This window comes from Oncorhynchus keta, chromosome 30 (genome assembly GCF_023373465.1).
Source record: "Oncorhynchus keta strain PuntledgeMale-10-30-2019 chromosome 30, Oket_V2, whole genome shotgun sequence".
Lineage (NCBI taxonomy): Eukaryota > Metazoa > Chordata > Actinopteri > Salmoniformes > Salmonidae > Oncorhynchus > Oncorhynchus keta.
The window spans coordinates 22139096-22161185 of record NC_068450.1 but is presented as its reverse complement, the minus strand read 5'-3'; the positions used below and the strand labels follow the sequence as shown (position 1 = coordinate 22161185).

Genomic DNA, 22090 nt, shown 5'->3' with positions numbered 1-22090 from the left:
ATTGACCATATAACCAGACAGTACTCTAAATGTGATAGGAACAGGGATTGACCAAATAACCAGACAGTACTCTAAGTGTGATAGGACCAGAGATTGACCATATAACCGGACATTACTCTCAGTGTGATAGGACCAGGGATTGCCCATATAACCGGACAGTACTCTAAGTGTGATAGGACCAGGGATTGACCATATAACCGGACAGTACTCTAAGTGTGATAGGACCAGGGATTGACCATATAACAGGGCAGTACTCTAAGTGTGATAGGACCAGAGATTGACCATATAACCAGACAGTAGTCTAAGTGTGATAGGACCAGAGATTGACCATATAACCAGACAGTACTCTAAATGTGATAGGACCAGGGATTTACCATATAACCAGACAGTAGTCTAAGTGTGATAGGACCAGGGATTGACCATATAACCAGACAGTAGTCTAAGTGTGATAGGACCAGGGATTGACCATATAACCAGACAGTACTCTAAGTGTGATAGGACCAGGGATTGACCATATAACCGGACAGTACTCTAAATGTGATAGGATCAGGGATTGACCAAATAACCGGACAGTACTCTAAGTGTGATAGGACCAGGGATTGACCATATAACTGGGCAGTACTCTCAGTGTGATAGGACCAGGGATTGACCATATAACCAGACAGTACTCTAAATGTGATAGGATCAGGGATTGACCAAATAACCGGACAGTACTCTAAGTGTGATAGGACCAGAGATTGACCATATAACCGGACATTACTCTCAGTGTGATAGGACCAGGGATTGCCCATATAACCAGACAGTAGTCTAAGTGTGATAGGACCAGGGATTGACCATATAACCAGACAGTACTCTAGGACCAGGGATTGACCATATAACCAGACAGTATAGGACCAGGGATTGACCATATAACCGGACAGTACTCTAAATGTGATAGGATCAGGGATTGACCAAATAACCGGACAGTACTCTAAGTGTGATAGGACCAGGGATTGACCATATAACTGGGCAGTACTCTCAGTGTGATAGGACCAGGGATTGACCATATAACCAGACAGTACTCTAAATGTGATAGGATCAGGGATTGACCAAATAACCGGACAGTACTCTAAGTGTGATAGGACCAGAGATTGACCATATAACCGGACATTACTCTCAGTGTGATAGGACCAGGGATTGACCATATAACTGGACAGTACTCTAAGTGTGATAGGACCAGGGATTGACCATATAACCGGACAGTACTCTAAGTGTGATAGGACCAGGGATTGACCATATAACCGGACAGTACTCTAAGTGTGATAGGACCAGGGATTGACCATATAACGGACAGTACTCTAAGTGTGATAGGACCAGGGATTGACCATTTAACCGGACAGTACTCTAAGTGTAATAGAACCAGGGATTGACCATATAACCAGACAGTACTCTAAGTGTGATAGAACCAGGGATTGACCATATAACCGGACAGTACTCTAAGTGTGATAGGACCAGGGATTGACCATATAACCGGACAGTACTCTAAGTGTGATAGGACCAGGGATTGACCATATAACCGGACAGTACTCTAAGTGTGATAGGACCAGAGATTGACCATATAACCGGACATTACTCTAAGTGTGATAGGACCAGGGATTGACCATATAACCGGACAGTACTCTAAGTGTGATAGGACCAGGGATTGACCATATAACCGGACAGTACTCTAAGTGTGATAGGACCAGGGATTGACCATATAACCGGACAGTACTCTAAGTGTGATAGGACCAGGGATTGACCATCAAATCAAATCAAATCAAATCCAATTGTATTTGTCACATACACATGGTTAGCAGATGTTAATGCGAGTGTAGCGAAATGCTTGTGCTTCTAGTTCCGACAATGCAGTGATAACCAACAAGTAATCTAACTAACAATTCCAAAACTACTGTCTTATACACAGTGTAAGGGGATAAAGAATATGTACATAAGGATATATGAATGAGTGATGGTACAGAGCAGCATACAGTAGATGGTATCGAGTACAGTATATACATATGAGATGAGTATGTAGACAAAGTAAACAAAGTGGCATAGTTAAAGTGGCTAGTGATACATGTATTACATAAGGATGCAGTCGATAATGTAGAGTACAGTATATACGTATGCATATGAGATTAATAATGTAGGGTAAGTAACATTATATAAGGTAGCATTGTTTAAAGTGGCTAGTGATATATTTACATCATTTCCCATCAATTCCCATTATTAAAGTGGCTGGAGTTGGGTCAGTGTCAATGACAGTGTGTTGGCAGCAGCCACTCAATGTTAGTGGTGGCTGTTTAACAGTCTGATGGCCTTGAGATAGAAGCTGTTTTTCAGTCTCTCGGTCCCGGCTTTGATGCACCTGTACTGACCTCGCCTTCTGGATGATAGCGGGGTGAACAGGCAGTGGTTCGGGTGGTTGATGTCCTTGATGATCTTTATGGCCTTCCTGTAACATCGGGTGGTGTAGGTGTCCTGGAGGGCAGGTAGTTTGCCCCCGGTGATGCGTTGTGCAGACCTCACTACCCTCTGGAGAGCCTTACGGTTGAGGGCGGAGCAGTTGCCGTACCAGCCCGCCAGGATGCTCTCGGTTGTGCATCTGTAGAAGTTTGTGAGTGCTTTTGGTGACAAGCCGCATTTCTTCAGCCTCCTGAGGTTGAAGAGGCGCTGCTGCGCCTTCTTCACAACGCTGTCAGTGTGAGTGGACCAATTCAGTTTGTCTGTGATGTGTATGCCGAGGAACTTAAAACTTGCTACCCTCTCCACTACTGTTCCATCGATGTGGATAGGGGGGTGTTCCCTCTGCTGTTTCCTGAAGTCCACAATCATCTCCTTAGTTTTGTTGACGTTGAGTGTGAGGTTATTTTCCTGACACCACACTCCGAGGGCCCTTACCTCCTCCCTGTAGGCCGTCTCGTCGTTGTTGGTAATCAAGCCTACCACTGTTGTGTCGTCCGCAAACTTGATGATTGAGTTGGAGGCGTGCGTGGCCACGCAGTCGTGGGTGAACAGGGAGTACAGGAGAGGGCTCAGAACGCACCCTTGTGGGGCCCCCGTGTTGAGGATCAGCGGGGAGGAGATGTTGTTGCCTACCCTCACCACCTGGGGGCGGCCCGTCAGGAAGTCCAGTACCCAGTTGCACAGGGCGGGGTCGAGACCCAGGGTCTCGAGCTTGATGACGAGCTTGGAGGGTACTATGGTGTTGAATGCCGAGCTGTAGTCGATGAACAGCATTCTCACATAGGTATTCCTCTTGTCCAGGTGGGTTAGGGCAGTGTGCAGTGTGGTTGAGATTGCATCGTCTGTGGACCTATTTGGGCGGTAAGCAAATTGGAGTGGGTCTAGGGTGTCAGGTAGGGTGGAGGTGATATGGTCCTTGACTAGTCTCTCAAAGCACTTCATGATGACGGAAGTGAGTGCTACGGGCGGTAGTCGTTTAGCTCAGTTGCCTTAGCTTTCTTGGGAACAGGAACAATGGTGGCCCTCTTGAAGCATGTGGGAACAGCAGACTGGTATAGGGATTGATTGAATATGTCCGTAAACACACCGGCCAGCTGGTCTGCGCATGCTCTGAGGGCGCGGCTGGGGATGCCGTCTGGGCCTGCAGCCCTGCGAGGGTTAACACGTTTAAATGTCTTACTCACCTCGGCTGCAGTGAAGGAGAGACCGCATGTTTTCGTTGCAGGCCGTGTCAGTGGCACTGTATTGTCCTCAAAGCGGGCAAAAAGTTATTTAGTCTGCCTGGGAGCAAGACATCCTGGTCCGTGACTGGGCTGGGTTTCTTCTTGTAGTCCGTGATTGACTGTAGACCCTGCCACATGCCTCTTGTGTCTGAGCCATTGAATTGAGATTCCACTTTGTCTCTGTACTGACGCTTAGCTTGTTTAATAGCCTTGCGGAGGGAATAGCTGCATTGTTTATATTCGGACATGTTACCAGACACCTTGCCCTGATTAAAAGCAGTGGTTCGCGCTTTCAGTTTCACGCGAATGCTGCCATCAATCCACGGTTTCTGGTTAGGGAATGTTTTTATCGTTGCTATGGGAACGACATCTTCGACGCACGTTCTAATGAACTCGCACACCGAATCAGCGTATTCGTCAATATTTTGATCTGACACAATACGAAACATGTCCCAGTCCACGTGATGGAAGCAGTCTTGGAGTGTGGAGTCAGCTTGGTCTGACCAACGTTGGACAGACCTCAGCGTGGGAGCCTCTTGTTTTAGTTTCTGCCTGTAGGCAGGGATCAGCAAAATGGAGTCGTGGTCAGCTTTTCCGAAAGGGGGGCGGGGCAGGGCCTTATATGCGTCGCGGAAGTTAGAGTAACAATGATCCAAGGTTTTACCACCCCTGGTTGCGCAATCGATATGCTGATACAATTTAGGGAGTCTTGTTTTCAGATTAGCTTTGTTAAAATCCCCAGCTACAATGAATGCAGCCTCCGGATAAATGGTTTCCAGTTTGCAAAGAGTTAAATAAAGTTCGTTCAGAGCCATCGATGTGTCTGCTTGGGGGGGGGATATATACGGCTGTGATTATAATCGAAGAGAATTCTCTTGGAAGAAAATACGGTCTACATTTGATTGTGAGGAATTCTAAATCAGGTGAACAGAAGGATTTGAGTTCCTGTATGTTTCCTTCATCACACCATGTCTCGTTAGTCATGAGGCATACGCCCCCGCCACTCTTCTTACCAGAAAGATGTTTGTTTCTGTCGGCGCGATGCGTGGAGAAACCCGTTGGCTGCACAGCATCGGATAGCGTCTTCCCAGTGAGCCATGTTTCGGTGAAGCATAGGACGTTGCAGTCTCTGATGTCCCTCTGGAATGCCACCCTTGCTCGGATTTCGTCAACCTTGTTGTCAAGAGACTGGACATTGGCAAGAAGAATGCTAGGTAGTGGTGCGCGATGTGCCCTTTTTCGGAGTCTGACCAGAAGACCGCCTCGTTTCCCTCTTTTTCTGAGTCGTTTTCTTGGGTCGCTGCATGCGATCCATTCCGTTGTCCTGTTTGTAAGGCAGAACACAGGATCCGCGTTGCGGAAAACATATTCTTGGTCGTACTGATGGTGAGTTGACGCTGATCTTATATTCAGTAGTTCTTCTCGACTGTATGTAATGAAACCTAAGATGACCTGGGGTACTAATGTAAGAAATAACACGTAAAAAAACAAAAAACTGCATAGTTTCCTAGGAACGCGAAGCGAGGTGGCCATCTCTGTCGGCGCCGGATCTACAATATAACGGACAGTACTCTAAGTGTGATAGGACCAGGGATTGACCATATAACGGACAGTACTCTAAGTGTGATAGGACCAGGGATTGACCATATAACCGGACAGTACTCTAGTTGTGATAGGACCAAGGATTGACCATATAACCGGACAGTACTCTAAGTGTGATAGAACCAGGGATTGACCATATAACCGGACAGTACTCTAAGTGTGATAGAACCAGGGATTGACCATATAACCGGACAGTACTCTAAGTGTGATAGAACCAGGGATTGACCATATAACCGGACAGTACTCTAAGTGTGATAGGACCAGGGATTGACCATATAACGGACAGTACTCTAAGTGTGATAGGACCAGGGATTGACCATATAACCGGACAGTACTCTAGTTGTGATAGGACCAGGGATTGACCATATAACCGGACAGTACTCTAAGTGTGATAGGACCAGGGATTGACCATATAACCAGACAGTACTCTAAGTGTGATAGGACCAGGGATTGACCATATAACTGGACAGTACTCTAAGTGTGATAGGACCAGGGATTGTTAGATGTTACATACTCTGAACATTTTCTTGTAACAGCAATTCCCTTATCCATCTTAATAACAATATTATGTATGTGTTCTGACCATGATAAAGCTGCATCCAACATGACAACTAGTAGTTACAATTTTTCGTTTGCTCTACATGCATTCTATTCATCAACAAATTCAATTGGGGATCATCAGCAAGCAAATATCTTCAACCAAATACAATACATTTAGTTTTAGAAATGTTCAACACCAATTTGTTCATATCAACCCACCATTCTTAGTTCACTACTCAGTACATCTTTTAGCGCATTAAATTTGGATGTAATGCGGATGCATTGTAGAGTCCTCAGCATACATTACCACTCTTTCTTTGTTCAGTACTGAAGGTAAATTATTAGTAAAGATAGAGTAGAGAAGTTGTCCTAGGCAGCTTCTTTGAGGAACACCACAGTGTATATTTTTACTTTTTGAAAAGCTACCATTAAAGAACAGTTTTTATCTTCTCCTGGATAGATAGAGTTCCATCCAGGATAGAGCTGCAGACTTAAAACCATAACGTTTGAGTTTATCTAGTGACAGTTTATGATCAATTACATCAAAAGCAGCACTGAAATCTAGCAACACAGCACCAACTAACTTCCTGTCATCCATACTATTTAACCAATCATCTATCATTTGTGCTAAGTCCGTACTCGTAGAATGCCCTTCTTTGTATGCATGCTGGAAACCTGTGTCATGACTGTCCTGATCAGGTCAGGTTACAGGAGACCACAACCCTACAGATTATACAGTGCCTTGCGAAAGTATTCGGCCCCCTTGAACTTTGCGACCTTTTGCCACATTTCAGGCTTCAAACATAAAGATATAAAACTGTATTTTTTTGTGAAGACTCAACAACAAGTGGGACACAATCATGAAGTGGAACGACATTTATTGGATATTTCAAACTTTTTTAGTGGGTGAGAGAGAGAGGCGTGGGGGAGAGAGAGAGGCGTGGGGAGAGAGTCCGAGGCGTGGGGAGAGAGAGAGGCATGGGGGAGAGAGAGAGGCGTGGGGGAGAGAGGGAGGCTTTAGGAGAGATAGGTGTGGGAGGCAGAGAGAGAGCGAGGCATGGGGGAGAGAGAGCGAGGCGTGGGGAGAGAGAGGGAGAGAAAGAGGTGTGGGAGGCAGAGAGAGAGAGAGAGGGAGAGAGAGGGAGAGAAAGAGGTGTGGGAGGCAGAGAGAGAGAGAGAGAGAGAGAGGAGTGGGGAGAGAGAGAGTCGTGGGAAGAGAGAAAGAGAGGCGTGGGAGGCAGAGAGAGGGAGAGAGAGGGAGGCATTGGGAGAGAGAGCGAGGTGTGGGGGAGAGAGAGAGGCGTGGGAAGAGAGAGAGAGAGGCATGGGAGGCAGAGAGAGAGAGGCATGGGGGAGAGAGAGAGGCGTGGGAGAAAGAGAGAGAGGCATGGGGGAGAGAGTGAGGCATGGGGGAGAGAGAGAGGCATGGGGGGAGAGAGAGAGAGAGGTGGGGAGAGAGGTATGGGGAGAGAGAGGCGTGGGGGGAGAGAGAAGGAGAGAGAGAGAGGCGTGGGGAGAGAGACCGAGGCATGGGAGAGAGAGAAAGAGGCGTGGAAGGCAGAGAGAGAGAGAGCGGGGCGTGGGAGGCAGAGAGAGGGAGAGAGAGGGAGGCATTGGGAGAGAGAGTGAGGTGTGGGGGAGAGAGAGAGAGGCGTGGGGAGAGAGAGCTAGGTGTGGGGAGAGAGAGGCGTGGGGAGAGAGAGCGAGGTGTGGGGAGAGAGAGGCGTGGGGAGAAAGAGCTAGGTGTGGGGAGAGAGAGGCATGGGGAGAGAGAGCGAGGTGTGGGGAGAGAGAGGCGTGGGGAGAAAGAGCTAGGTGTGGGGAGAGAGAGGAGTGGGGAGAGAGAGCGAGGTGTGGGGAGAGAGAGGCGTGGAGAGAGAGACCGAGGCGTGGGAGGCAGAGAGAGAGCGAGGCGTGGGAGGCAGAGAGAGAGAGAGAGAGAGAGAGAGGGAGGCATTGGGAGAGAGAGCGAGGCGTGGGGGAGAGAGAGAGGCGTGGGGGAGAGAGAGAGGCGTGGGGAGTGAGACCGAGGCATGGGAGAGTGATAGAGGAAATTATGGTTGAAATGACTAATTATGTATACATTCCAATCAGAACTGACTAGTCCAAATGCTATAATGTACTGTACATGTGAATTTTCTCTCTTGCTCCCTTTCCCAATTGTATATAATGTAGTCAGGAGTTTAGTAACAATGAAGGTCTGTTCCTTAGTTCATTCAGTTGTACAAATCTCCAGGTTGTGGGAACGGGCCATCTCCAGATTGTTGAGAATGTTGTTATACTGACTGGCCTTGACTTCGTGCTGATAACGCAAAGGCTCAAGAGCTAGGGGGCCCCTCTGCTTGTGAAATAGAACGTTTGGAAAACGCTGACGTCATTTTCAGTTTATAACCTGTGGAAATGTGTGTATGCATTTAGTACTCTCTTGTAATAAACACTGTTTACCTTTGGCTTTTAAGACTGGTCTCAATCTACTTCATGCATAATTAATGAACTTACAACTCATTAATGAATTAGAAATGAGTGCGAATTGATTTTGGCAATAAAACATACAGGAATTTAGAATTCCTCTATCAGAGAGAGACCGAGGCGTGGAGAGAGAGAGCGAGGTGTGGAAAGAGAGAGAAAGAGGCGTGGAAGGCAGAGAGAGAGAGCTGGGCGTGGGAGGCAGAGAGAGGGAGAGAGAGGGAGGCATTGGGAGAGAGAGTGAGGCGTGGGGGAGAGAGAGAGGCGTGGGGAGAGAGAGCTAGGTGTGGGGAGAGAGAGGCGTGGGGAGAGAGAGCGAGGTGTGGGGAGAGAGAGGTGTGGGAAGCAGAGAGAGAGCGAGACAGGCAGAGAGGCGTGGGGGAGAGAGAGAGGCGTGGGGAGAGAGACCGAGGCGTGGGGAGAGAGAGGCGTGGGGAAGAGAGAGAGGCGTGGGGGAGAGAGGGAGGCGTGGGGAGAGAGGCGTGGGAGGCAGAGAGAGAGCGAGGCATGGGGGAGAGAGAGGGAGAGAGAGGCGTCGGGGAGAGAGAGCGAGGCGTGGGAGGCAGAGAGAGAGTGAGGCGTGGGGAGAGAGAGGGAGAGAAAGAGGTGTGGGAGGCAGAGAGAGAGAGCGGGAGAGAGAGAGTCGTGGGAAGAGAGAAAGAGAGGCGTGGGAGGCAGAGAGAGCGAAAGAGAGGGAGGCATTGGGAGAGAGAGCGAGGCGTGGGAGGCAGAGAGAGGGAGAGAGAGGGAGGCATTGGAAGAGAGAGCGCGGTGTTGTGAGTGAGAGCGAGGTGTGGAGGAGAGACCGAGGCGTGGGGAGAAAGAGGGAGAGAGAGAGGGAGAGAGAGGGAGGCAATTGGGAGATAGAGTGAGGTGTGGGGGAGAGAGAGAGGCGTGGGGAGAGAGAGCTAGGTGTGGGGAGAGAGAGGCGTGGGGAGAGAGAGTGAGGTGTGGGGAGAGAGAGGCGTGGGGGAGAAAGAGCTCAGTGTGGGGAGAGAGAGGCGTGGGGAGAGAGAGCGAGGTGTGGGGAGAGAGAGGCGTGGGGAGAGAGAGCGAGGTGTGGGGAGAGAGAGGCGTGGGGAGAAAGAGCTAGGTGTGGGGGAGAGAGGCGTGGGGGAGAGAGAGCGAGGTGTGAGGAGAGAGAGGCGTGGGAAGCAGAGAGAGAGCGAGACGTGGGGGAGAGAGAGAGGCGTGGGAGAGAGAGAAGCGTGGGGAGAGAGCGAGGCGTGGGGAGAGACCGAGGCATGGGAGGCAGAGAGAGAGACCGAGGCGTGGGAGGCAGAGAGAGAGAGGAGAGAGAGGGAGGCATTGGGGGGAGAGAGCGAGGCGTGGGGGAGAAAGAGAGGCGTGGGGGAAAGAGAGAGCGAGGGGAGTGAGACCGAGGCGTGGAGAGAGAGAGCGAGGTGGAAAGAGAGAGAAAGAGGCGGGAAGGCAGAGAGAGAGAGCTGGGCGTGGGAGGCAGAGAGAGGGAGAGAGAGGGGAGGCATTGGGAGAGAGAGTGAGGCGTGGGTGAGAGAGAGGAGAGAGAGGCGTGGGGAGAGAGTGCTAGGTGTGGGGAGAGAGAGGCGTGGGGGAGAGAGCGAGTGTGGGGAGAGAGGTGTGGGAAGCAGGAGACAGGCAGAGAGGCGGGGGAGGGAGAGGCGTGGGGAGAGAGACCGAGGCGTGGGGGAGAGAGGCGTGGGGGGAGAGAGAGAGGCGTGGGGGAGAGAGGGAGGCGTGGGGAGAGAGCGTGGGAGGCAGAGAGAGAGCGAGGCATGGGGGAGAGAGAGGAGAGAGAGGCGTCGGGGAGAGAGAGGCGTGGGAGGCAGAGAGAGGGAGAGGGAGGCATTGGGAGAGAGAGGAGGCGGGGGAGAGAGAGAGGCGTGGGAGAGAGAGCTAGGTGTGGGGAGAGAGGCGTGGGGAGAGAGAGCGAGGTGTGGGGAGAGAGAGGTGTGGGAAGCAGAGAGAGAGCGAGACAGGCAGAGAGGCGTGGGGGAGAGAGAGGCGTGGGGAGAGAGACCGAGGCGTGGGGGAGAGAGAGAGGCGTGGGGGGGAGAGAGAGAGAGGCGTGGGGGGAGAGAGGGAGGCGTGGGGGGAGAGAGAGGCGTGGGAGGCAGAGAGAGAGAGCGAGGCATGGGGGAGAGAGAGGGAGAGAGGCGTCGGGGAGAGAGAGGCGTGGAGGCAGAGAGAGAGAGGAGGCGTGGGGGAGAGAGAGAGAGAAAGAGGTGTGGGAGGCAGAGAGAGCGGGAGAGAGAGAGTCGTGGGAAGAGAGAAAGAGAGGCGTGGGAGGCAGAGAGGCGAAAGAGAGTGAGGCATTGGGGAGAGAGCGAGGCGTGGGAGGCAGAGAGAGGGAGAGAGAGGGAGGCATTGGAAGAGAGACGCGGTGTTGTGAGTGAGAGCGAGGTGTGGAGGAGAGACCGAGGCGTGGGGAGAAAGAGGGAGAGAGAGAGGGAGAGAGAGGGAGGCAATTGGGAGATAGAGTGAGGTGTGGGGGAGAGAGAGAGGCGTGGGGAGAGAGAGCTAGGTGTGGGGGGAGAGGCGTGGGGAGAGAGAGTGAGGTGTGGGAGAGAGAGGCGTGGGGGAGAAAGAGCTCAGTGTGGGGAGAGAGAGGCGTGGGGAGAGAGAGCGAGGTGTGGGGAGAGAGAGGCGTGGGGAGAGAGAGCGAGGTGTGGGGAGAGAGAGGCGTGGGGAGAAAGAGCTAGGTGTGGGGAGAGAGAGGCGTGGGGAGAGAGAGCGAGGTGTGAGGAGAGAGAGGCGTGGGAAGCAGAGAGAGAGCGAGACGTGGGGGAGAGAGAGAGGCGTGGGGGAGAGAGAGAAGCGTGGGGAGAGAGACCGAGGCGTGGGAGAGAGACCGAGGCATGGGAGGCAGAGAGAGAGACCGAGGCGTGGGAGGCAGAGAGAGAGAGAGCGAGAGAGAGGGAGGCATTGGGAGAGAGAGCGAGGCGTGGGGGAGAAAGAGAGGCGTGGGGGAAAGAGAGAGGCGAGGGGAGTGAGACCGAGGCGTGGAGAGAGAGAGCGAGGTGTGGAAAGAGAGAGAAAGAGGCGTGGAAGGCAGAGAGAGAGAGCTGGGCGTGGGAGGCAGAGAGAGGGAGAGAGAGGGAGGCATTGGGAGAGAGAGTGAGGCGTGGGTGAGAGAGAGAGGTGTGGGGGAGAGAGAGAGGCGTGGGGAGAGAGTGCTAGGTGTGGGGAGAGAGAGGCGTGGGGAGAGAGAGGGAGGTGTGGGGAGAGAGAGGCGTGGGAAGCAGAGAGAGAGCGAGACGTGGGGGAGAGAGAGAGGCGTGGGGTAGAGAGAGAGGCGTGGGGAGAGAGACCGAGGCGTGGGGAGAGAGAGAGGCGTGGGGAGAGAGAGAGGCGTGGGGGAGAGGGAGGCGTGGGGATAGAGAGGTGTGGGAGGCAGAGAGAGAGCGAGGCAGGGGGGAGAGAGGGAGAGAGAGGCGTGGGGAGAGAGAGCGAGGCGTGGGAGGCAGAGAGAGAGTGAGGCGTGGGGAGAGAGAGGTAGAGAAAGAGGTGTGGGAGGCAGAGAGAGAGAGCGGGAGAGAGAGAGTCGTGGGAAGAGAGAAAGAGAGGCGTGGGAGGCAGAGAGAGCGAAAGAGAGGGAGGCATTGGGAGAGAGAGCGAGGCGTGGGAGGCAGAGAGAGGGAGAGAGAGGGAGGCATTGGAAGAGAGAGCGCGGTGTTGTGAGTGAGAGCGAGGTGTGGAGGAGAGACCGAGGCGTGGGGAGAAAGAGGGAGAGAGAGAGGGAGAGAGAGGGAGGCAATTGGGAGATAGAGCGAGGCGTGGGGGAGAGAGAGAGGCGTGGGGAGAGAGAGAGGGAGAGAGAGAGGCATGGGGGATAGAGCAAGGCGTGAGGGAGAGAGGCGTGGGGAGAGAGAGAGAGGCATGGGAGGCAGAGAGAGAGGCGTGGGGGAGAGAGAGAGGCGTGGGGAGAGAGAGAGGCATGGGAGGCAGAGAGAGAGCGAGGCATGGGGGAGAGAGAGAGAGAGGCATGGGGGAGAGAGAGAGGTGTGGGGAGAGAGAGGCGTGGGGGAGAGAGAAGGAGAGAGAGAGGCGTGGGGAGAGAGACCGAGGCATGGGAGAGAGACCGAGGTGTGGAGAGAGAGAGCGAGGCGTGGAAAGAGAGAGAAAGAGGTGTGGAAAGCAGAGAGAGAGAGAGGGGCGTGGGAGGCAGAGAGAGGAAGAGAGAGGGAGGCATTGGGAGAGAGAGTGAGGCGTGGGTGAGAGAGAGAGGCGTGGGGGGAGAGAGAGAGGCGTGGGGAGAGAGAGCGAGGTGTGGGGAGAGAGAGGCGTGGGGAGAAAGAGCTAGGTGTGGGGAGAGAGAGGCGTGGGGAGAGAGAGCGAGGTGTGGGGAGAGAGAGGCGTGGGAAGCAGAGAGAGAGCGAGGCATGGGGAGAGAGAGAGAGGCATGGGGGAGAGAGCGAGGCATGGGGAGAGAGAGAGGCATGGGGGAGAGAGAGAGAGGCGTGGGAGGCAGAGAGAGAGCGAGGCATAGGGGACAGAGAGAGAGGTGTGGCAGGCAGAGAGAGAGTAAGTCGTGGGGGAAAGAGAGAGAGGTGTGGGGAAAGAGAGAGAGAGGCGTGGGAGGCAGAGAGAGGGAGGCATTGGGAGAGAGAGCGAGGAGTGGGGAGAGAGAGGCGTGGGGAGAGAGACAGGGGAGTGGGGAGAGAGAGGCGTGGGAGGGAGAGAGAGGGAGGCATTGGGAGAGAGAGCGGGGCGTGGGGGAGGGAGAGAGAGACGTGGGGGAGAGAGAGAGGCGTGGGGGGAGAGGGAGAGACGTGGGGGAGGGAGAGAGAGACGTGGAGGAGAGAGAGACATTTGCAAAAATGTAATTTCCAAAGCAAAGTTATTTTTAAACATGAGACTACTACTATACTCCCTCCTGCACTAAATTTACAAACACTTCTAAAATTGCTGACAATAATTTTTACAATATCAGAAAATATTTAGCTGACTTTAAACGGGCAATTCAATTTTCTCTGTGCTTATCAGTACGTTATATTCAAGCACTTAACTTGATGGTAATTGGCAACAATTTATATTCAGTCCAGGTAAGTACTGTATAAGCATTGGTTGCATATATATTAGGGATCATAGCACTGAACTGGACTCACCTGGTCAGTCTATGTCATGGAGAGAGCTGGTGTTTCAGTGTCCAGGAGTCACAGTCAGATTTAACAGCATGTAGGCTCTACAATGCATTATGCACATATACTGTATATTCTCCTAAATAAATAAACCATAAAGTGACTGTATTTATATCTAAACGTTATGTTATAAAGCACTAATGAATAATCTGGAGGCTGCCATTCCCCCTTTGGTGCAGATTAAAGAATGCAATATGAATACATTTCTAGATTAAACTGTGACTGTACTTTGTAGCAAAGGTGATTCCCCAGGCCAGAAAATGATCAACACGAAGCCATCCTGTCTAACTGGCAGAGGAGGAGGGTACCAGAAGGTTTTTATGGTAGCACCAGCGATAACCCCTCCACGAACACGACACAAGAGAAACTATCCGCTGGGTCCAATGTTGCTCGTTCAGAGGTCTTTATCCCTTTGTCTTTTTATGTATTATGTGTGTATTGTTATTGTATTGTTATTGTTATTGTAGTGTTATTGTTATTGTAGTGTTATTGTATTGTATTGTTATTGTTATTGTATTGTTATTGTATTGTTATTGTTATTGTGGTGTTATTGCATTGTTATTGTTATTGTATTGTTATTATATTGTTATTGTATTGTTATTGTATTGTTATTGTTATTGTATTGTTATTGTTATTGTATTGTATTGTTATTGTAGTGTTATTGTTATTGTATTGTTATTGTTATTGTATTGTTATTGTTATTGTATTGTTATTGTAGTGTATTTTATTGTTATTGTATTGTTATTGTAGTGTTATTGTATTGTATTGTTATTGTTATTGTAGTGTTATTGTAGTGTTATTGTATTGTTATTGTATTGTTATTGTATTGTTATTGTATTGTTACTGTATTGTTACTGTATTGTTATTGTAGTGTTATTGTAGTGTTATTGTAGTGTTATTGTATTGTTATTGTATTGTTATTGTATTGTTATTGTAGTGTTATTGTAGTGTTATTGTATTGTTATTGTAGTGTTATTGTAGTGTTATTGTATTGTTATTGTAGTGTTATTGTATTGTTATTGTAGTGTTATTGTATTGTTATTGTATTGTATTGTTATTGTAGTGTTATTGTAGTGTTATTGTTATTGTTATTGTTATTGTATTGTTATTGTAGTGTTATTGTATTGTTATTGTATTATTATTGTATTGTAATGTTATTGTATTGTTATTGTATTGTTATTGTATTGTAGTGTTATTGTATTGTTATTGTATTGTTATTGTTATAGTATTGTTATTGTATTGTATTGTTATTGTATTGTTATTGTATTGTATTGTTATTGTATTGTTATTGTATTGTATTGTTATTGTAGTGTTATTGTTATTGTATTGTTATTGTTATAGTATTGTTATTGTATTGTTATTGTATTGTATTGTTATTGTATTGTTATTGTATTGTTATTGTAGTGTTATTGCATTGTTATTGTATTGGTATTGTATTGTTATTGTATTGTATTGTTATTGTTATTGTATTGTTATTGTATTATTATTGTATTGTATTGTTATTGTTATTGTATTGTTATTGTATTGTTATTGTATTGTATTGTTATTGTATTGTTATTGTATTGTTATTGTATTGTATTGTTATTGTATTGTATTGTTATTGTATTGTTATTGTAGTGTTATTGTTTTGTTATTGTATTATTATTGTATTGTATTGTATTGTTATTGTATTGTATTGTTATTGTATTGTTATTGTATTGTTATTGTAGTGTTATTGTAGTGTTATTGTAATGTTATTGTATTGTAATGTTATTGTAGTGTTATTGTAGTGTTATTGTAGTGTTATTGTATTGTTATTGTATTGTTATTGTAGTGTTATTGTTATTGTTATTGTATTGTTACTGTATTGTATTGTATTGTTATTGTATTGTATTGTTATTGTAGTGTTATTGTAGTGTTATTGTATTGTTATTGTATTATTATTGTATTGTAATGTTATTGTATTGTATTGTTATTGTAGTGTTATTGTAGTGTTATTGTTATTGTAGTGTTATTGTATTGTTATTGTATTATTATTGTATTGTAATGTTATTGTATTGTATTGTTATTGTATTATTATTGTATTATTATTGTATTGTAATGTTATTGTATTTTATTGTTATTGTAGTGTTATTGTATTGTATTGTTATTGTATTGTTATTGTATTGTTATTGTATTGTTATTGTATTATTATTGTATTGTAATGTTATTGTATTGTTATTGTATTGTAATGTTATTGTATTGTTATTGTATTATTATTGTATTGTAATGTTATTGTATTGTTATTGTATTATTATTGTATTATTATTGTATTGTTATTGTATTATTATTGTATTGTAATGTTATTGTATTTTATTGTTATTGTAGTGTTATTGTATTGTATTGTTATTGTATTGTTATTGTATTGTTATTGTATTATTATTGTATTATTATTGTATTGTAATGTTATTGTATTTTATTGTTATTGTAGTGTTATTGTATTGTTAGTGTATTGCTAGATATTGCTTGATATTGCTGAATGTTGGAGCTACAAACATAAACATTTTGCTGCACCTGCAATAACATGTGTACGCGACCAATTAATTTAGATTTTATTGATCTGTTTGACAAGGAGCCAATCACTAAAAATAGTGGCCTAAGCAGCAATAGGATTGTTTTCTGCTCATGTGGTAACCCAAGGTTCCAACAATGAAGGTTAACTCAAATGAAAAGGACGTCATGGAGTAAAATAACAGCAGCTCTACAGAATAGATGTTGGCTTTACAACTAGGGTTACAATCTTTCAGGAACTTTCAATAAATTACCTGATTTACCAGAAATCCCCCCACCAAGATTTCTGGAAAACCAGTGAATTTATTGAAAGTTCTCGGAATTTTGCAACCCTACTGATGACACTTACAGCACTACAGTACCTGCACCAATACCAGTCAATGTTGCCCTTGAGGATCATTAAATTGCCACTTGAGCCTCCACAACAACACACACCTGTCTGTATCATGAGGTGTGACCACACACAGCAGCTAGCCTGTTTCACACATCATTCATATCTTCTCTGTGATTGAGAACAGAATAAGGTTACAGTAATGAGGATAAATCTACTCTGTGATCAATGTTCCCTCAGCTCCCCCGGGACTGCCGCGCAGAAGAAATATCAGCCTGCACAGAGAATTATGAGGTTGAACTTCACTTAACTTTCTAGAGTTTTCCCCATTAGTTAGCACTCTCAATGTTTCCTTTTACTGTGGGAATTGTGATCGATTCAACGCAATATTAGCCACTTTCAATGCAACATACCAAAACAAAATGCCATAACCAATCAAAGCTGCAGGAGGCATATATGCAAATAGACCATTGCCATATATGGATCTGTGGCCATTCACTTTGAACTGGACTGTGTTTACAGCATAAGCATAAGGGCTGCATGTGGCCACGTGTGCACATTTCTTCATATCCTTTGCTAGTTAGCGAGTTATTAGCCCAGTTATAGATCATTTGTAATCAGCAATGGGGGAGTGATTTCTTCTTCAAGAGCACAAAACATGTACACTTCTAGACATATTTGAAATGCGAGTCAGGTTCAGAGTTTTTTTTGTCTTAAAGGGGCAGTGTTGTATTTTGAGAGAGGCTTGAATAAGCTAAGTAGCCAATAGGCAGAGGGTAGCATAATTTCTCTGATTCTCTGTAACAATGGTATGGGAATAATAATGCATTTTATTTTGTAAAGTGTTTCTTGCATCAAACAACAGAAGAACATGTTCAGTAACCTCCTTATATGAAGAACAAGTGGACGAACAGGTTAATCTCAAGCCCTGTATGTTTTTTTCTCTCCAAAGTCTCATGGAATGTTACCTGAATGATATAACAGCTATTTACATGTTAAAATGCTATGGGATGCATTTTCTCCATTGTAGGCCTACCAGCCACTCCGGCCTACCAGCCACTACATTATGATAAAATAGCTACAGTAGCCTACTTGACTACTGTTCAAACTGTAACTTAAAGCGGGTACAGCTTCAGTGTTCAAAGTAAACGCATGCTGGAAGTTGCACAGAATTTTCAGTACCAAAATTTTTTTGAGGGAACATTGTCTGTGATGCTGAACAGAATAAGTTGACAGTAATGAGGATAGATTTTCTCTGTGATGCTGAACAGAATAAATTGGCAGTAATGAGTATAGATCTACTCTGTGATGCTGAACAGAATAAAGTGACAGTAATGAGGATAGATCTACTCTGTGATGCTGAACAGAATGAGGTTACAGTAATGAGGATAGATCTACTCCGTGATGCTGAACAGAATGAGGTTACAGTAATGAGGATAGATCCACTCTGTGATGCTGAACAGAATAAAGTGACAGTAATGAGGATAGATCTTCTCTGTGATGCTGAACAGAATAAAGTGACAGTAATGAGGATAGATCTTCTCTGTGATGCTGAACAGAATGAGGTTACAGTAATGAGGATAGATCTACTCTGTGATGCTGAACAGAATAAATTACAGTAATGAGTATAGATCTACTCTGTGATGCTGAACAGAATAAAGTGACAGTAATGAGGATAGATCTACTCTGTGATGCTGAACAGAATGAGGTTACAGTAATGAGGATAGATCTACTCCGTGATGCTGAACAGAATGAGGTTACAGTAATGAGGATAGATCTACTCTGTGATGCTGAACAGAATAAAGTGACAGTAATGAGGATAGATCTACTCTGTGATGCTGAACAGAATGAGGTTACAGTAATGAGGATAGATCTACTCCGTGATGCTGAACAGAATGAGGTTACAGTAATGAGGATAGATCCACTCTGTGATGCTGAACAGAATAAAGTGACAGTAATGAGGATAGATCTTCTCTGTGATGCTGAACAGAATGAGGTTACAGTAATGAGGATAGATCTACTCTGTGATGCTGAACAGAATGAGGTTACAGTAATGAGGATAGATCTACTCTGTGATGCTGAACAGAATGAGGTTACAGTAATGAGGATAGATCTACTCTGTGATGCTGAACAGAATGAGGTTACAGTAATGAGGATAGATCTACTCCGTGATGCTGAACAGAATGAGGTTACAGTAATGAGGATAGATCTACTCTGTGATGCTGAACAGAATGAGGTTACAGTAATGAGGATAGATCTACTCCGTGATGCTGAACAGAATGAGGTTACAGTAATGAGGATAAATCTACTCTGTGATGCTGAACAGAATGAGGTTACAGTAATGAGGATAGATCTACTCCGTGATGCTGAACAGAATGAGGTTACAGTAATGAGGATAGATTTTCTCTGTGAAGGTGAATATATTATAACAGATTGAGGTTACAGTAATGATGATAGATTTTCTCTGTGATGTTGAACACACAGGATATCGGGCTCCTGAGTGGCACAGTGGCCTAAGACACCGCATCTCAGTGCAAGAGGCGTCACTGCAGTACCTGTTTCGAATCTTGGCTGCATAACATCTGGCTGTGATTGAGAGTCCCATAGGGTGGTGCACAATTGGCCCGGCATTGCCAGGGTAGGCAGTCATTATAAATAACAATTTGTTCTTAACTGACTTGCCTAGTTCAATAAATAAACATATTTAAAACATCTGCTCTGTGATGCTGAACAGAATGAGGTTACAATAATGAGAAGAGAATGAAAGGTCACTCTGAATCAGATATAATATTAACATGGTATAAGCCATGGCAAAATGTGTAGAATTTGAGAAAAGTTGCTTTGAAACTGCAACATTTTCTCTACACCCCATTGTAAAATGTGTAGCATTGCAGGAAATTAATTTTAGAACGTAGAGGACCAGGCACTTGAAACGTGCCCGGTCAGAAAATCGGCCATGATTACTACAAGTTTAGATAGCTGGGTAGACTAATTTGCTAATCTATTTTTTTTTTTGCTGACATGGGCTAATTGAGTGACTGTCAGTGACTGACATAACACGAGGAACACTGCTGATGAAATTGCACCTTGTGTATTTTACTATTCTAACGCTCAACAGACTGAGTTCCTAAGTGAGGGTCTGTCGAGGGCCCTCTGCGACCGCCTATGTCGCTTATGTCCAGGGCCGGCAAGGCAGGACATCCACAGGACATCTCTGTGGCTTGTACTTATGCAGAATACAGATGTAGGATCTTAATTTGAGCCAGTTTGCTGAAGCAAGAAAATAATCCTGCAGCAACAGGAAGTGTGGGTTATGTGAATTATAATGAATTTAGAAGAATGTAGCAAACCCAACAAAAAAGTAAGAGAAAATCATGTCTGAAATATCAAAGGGGAAATTACAAACTTCAGAAGCCTTTTTAAACCTTAAATACACTAAAAGTTTTTAATCTCCTGCATTACAGGAAAGTTCTCCTGCAACAGGGTGATACAACTAAGACATGAAGATAGACAAATAAGTTTCATTTGGTTGTAAAAGACTACAGTAAATGGCAGTATGTTTTTCAAAATACATACATTTTATTGGGTTAGGCTACTTTGACTTACCTGCGTTTCTGAGTTTTTTGTTTCTGTACACGGAGATAATGACCAAGAGGTTGCCCAAAATATCAACGACAATGGTGAAAATCAGAAAGCATCCCAAAGTTGTCGCAACCCATGGAGGGCGATTCAGGTTAGTGTCGTGGGGGGCCACTGAAGAACCGTTCGTCAGACCGCTTTCATTTCTTATCATTTTATCGTATCTCTTCACCTTCTCTCAGTCTCGTAATACATCTCAGGTTTGCGCTCCATAGTAGCCGTCTTTGCGCAGCTGAAACTTCTATTTCACCTGTTGTAGCTTGGTCCTCTTCTGAGTGCCCAAGTTCAATTATTCTGCCACGACACGCAGCTACACTTTTATAGCCCTGCATCGTCTTCCATCACTTTGCGCGTCTGTCACATTCCGCGGCAACTTCAGTGCCGGATTCCAAGACTAAACTGTAGCCTAAGTGATGGAAATACTGCCACCTAGTGGTCGAACGTGGTAAGCACTTCTCCACTCCATGTTTGAAGCTGGTGCTCAATCCATATCAAGTCTTCACGACGCTTTTCACTCGCACGAGTCTATAATTTATTAATGTGTTCATTCATTACTGTCAGTCATTCATGCTTTATTTATACCAACCCATAGATTTTATTAGAAGAGTGTATTACACTGTATTTATACTATCGTATCCTTCTGTAATCTGTAGTGACCCTTTATTTTATAAAACCCCGCCACTGTTTCGGTAAACAGCTGAGGAATAGGGCTGGAGAAATGTAAACCCCTTTCCAATTCATAGACAGCGATATGGATGCAAGGACTGACCATCCATTACATCACAATTATAGTTTGAACCGTGTTTTGTGGGCATACAGTGATGGTTTACATTACAATAACATTGCTTACAAACAAAATAATAAAACAAGCTTATATGTTGGGTTCTGATGGGGTAAGACAGTTGAACTGATCTCATGAGGTTAAGTTATATTCTTGAAGAATCAATGGCTATACAGAACACAGCGTACAAAACATTATGAACACCTTCTCTTTCCATGACATGGACTGACCAGGTGAACCCAGAAGAAAGCTATGATCCCTTATTGATGTAACTTGTTAAATCCACTTCAACCAGTGTAGTTGAAGGGTAGGCGACAGGTTAAAGAAGGTTTTTATGCTTTGTGACAATTGAGACATGGATTGTGTATGTGTGCCATTCAGAGGGTGAATGGGCAAGACAACAGATCAAACGCGGTGTGTTAGTATGTGCCAGGCTCACCAGTTTGAGTGTGTCAAGAACTGCAACACTGCTGGGTTTTTTTTAACGCTCAACAGTTTCAAGAGTGGTCCAGCACCCAAACTTAACACAACTGTGGGAAGCATTGGAGTCAACATGGGGCAGCATCCCTGTGGAACACTTTCAACACCTTGTAGAGTCCATGCCCCGTAGAAATGAGGCTGTTTGGAGGGCGAAAGGGGGTGCAACTCAATATGAGGAAGGTGCTCCTAATGTTTCAGACACTCAGTGTTCATTTAACAGTAAAGGAATGTAATCACAGATTGCCCCTTTAAAGGCAGAGTAGAAAAACAGATATTTCCTCTTTTCAAATATGTCAAAGTTGTCAATACAAAGTAATCTAAAGTAGGTTTCATGACCATATCTTTAAAACCAAGGTCCTCAATATTGCAGCTATACGAAAATCTTACAGTCCGTTTCTTATTGTTGCGACTCTGTTTATAACCAAAGGTTGAACAGTGAGATTCTTGGAAAAAAGGAACAGAAAATTGTTTTTTGTTACCAGTGTTCTTAACTGCAGATAAATGAGCCAACAATCTAATGAAGAAGGATTCAATGCTACTTTGCATTTGGTAATTCATCAAGATAATGTCCCACCCCACATATTGATTGCCCCTCCTACTTGACCTCAGCAAGCCTTAGTAATGGTTTTCATCACTGTGTGTATCTACGAGTCTGTATACCTGTATCTACAGTGGGGCAAAAAAGTATTTAGTCAGCCACAAATTGTGCAAGTTCTCCCACTTAAAAAGATGAGAGAGGCCTGTAATTTTCATCATAGGTACACTTCAACTATGACAGACAAAATGAGAAAAAAAATCCAGACAAGAGCTCAATGTGATGGAGCATGATTAGGAAGAGAATTGCACCACTCACTGACTCACTCACACACACGTAACGGATGTGAAACGGCTAGCT

At 45.7% G+C, this 22090-nt stretch overlaps 1 protein-coding gene across 1 annotated transcript in view; it reads right to left on the bottom strand.

Annotated features, from left to right (window-relative positions):
- LOC127913954 (melatonin receptor type 1A-A-like) overlaps positions 1-20263 on the bottom strand; it is a 40561-nt gene extending 20298 nt beyond the window's left edge. The window contains exon 1 of the mRNA XM_052488036.1: positions 19902-20263. Within this exon, the coding sequence (XP_052343996.1) occupies positions 19902-20088 (187 nt within the window). The 5' untranslated portion in view covers positions 20089-20263. The remainder of the gene's footprint in view (positions 1-19901) is intronic.
- Positions 20264-22090: the final 1827 nt, after the last annotated feature.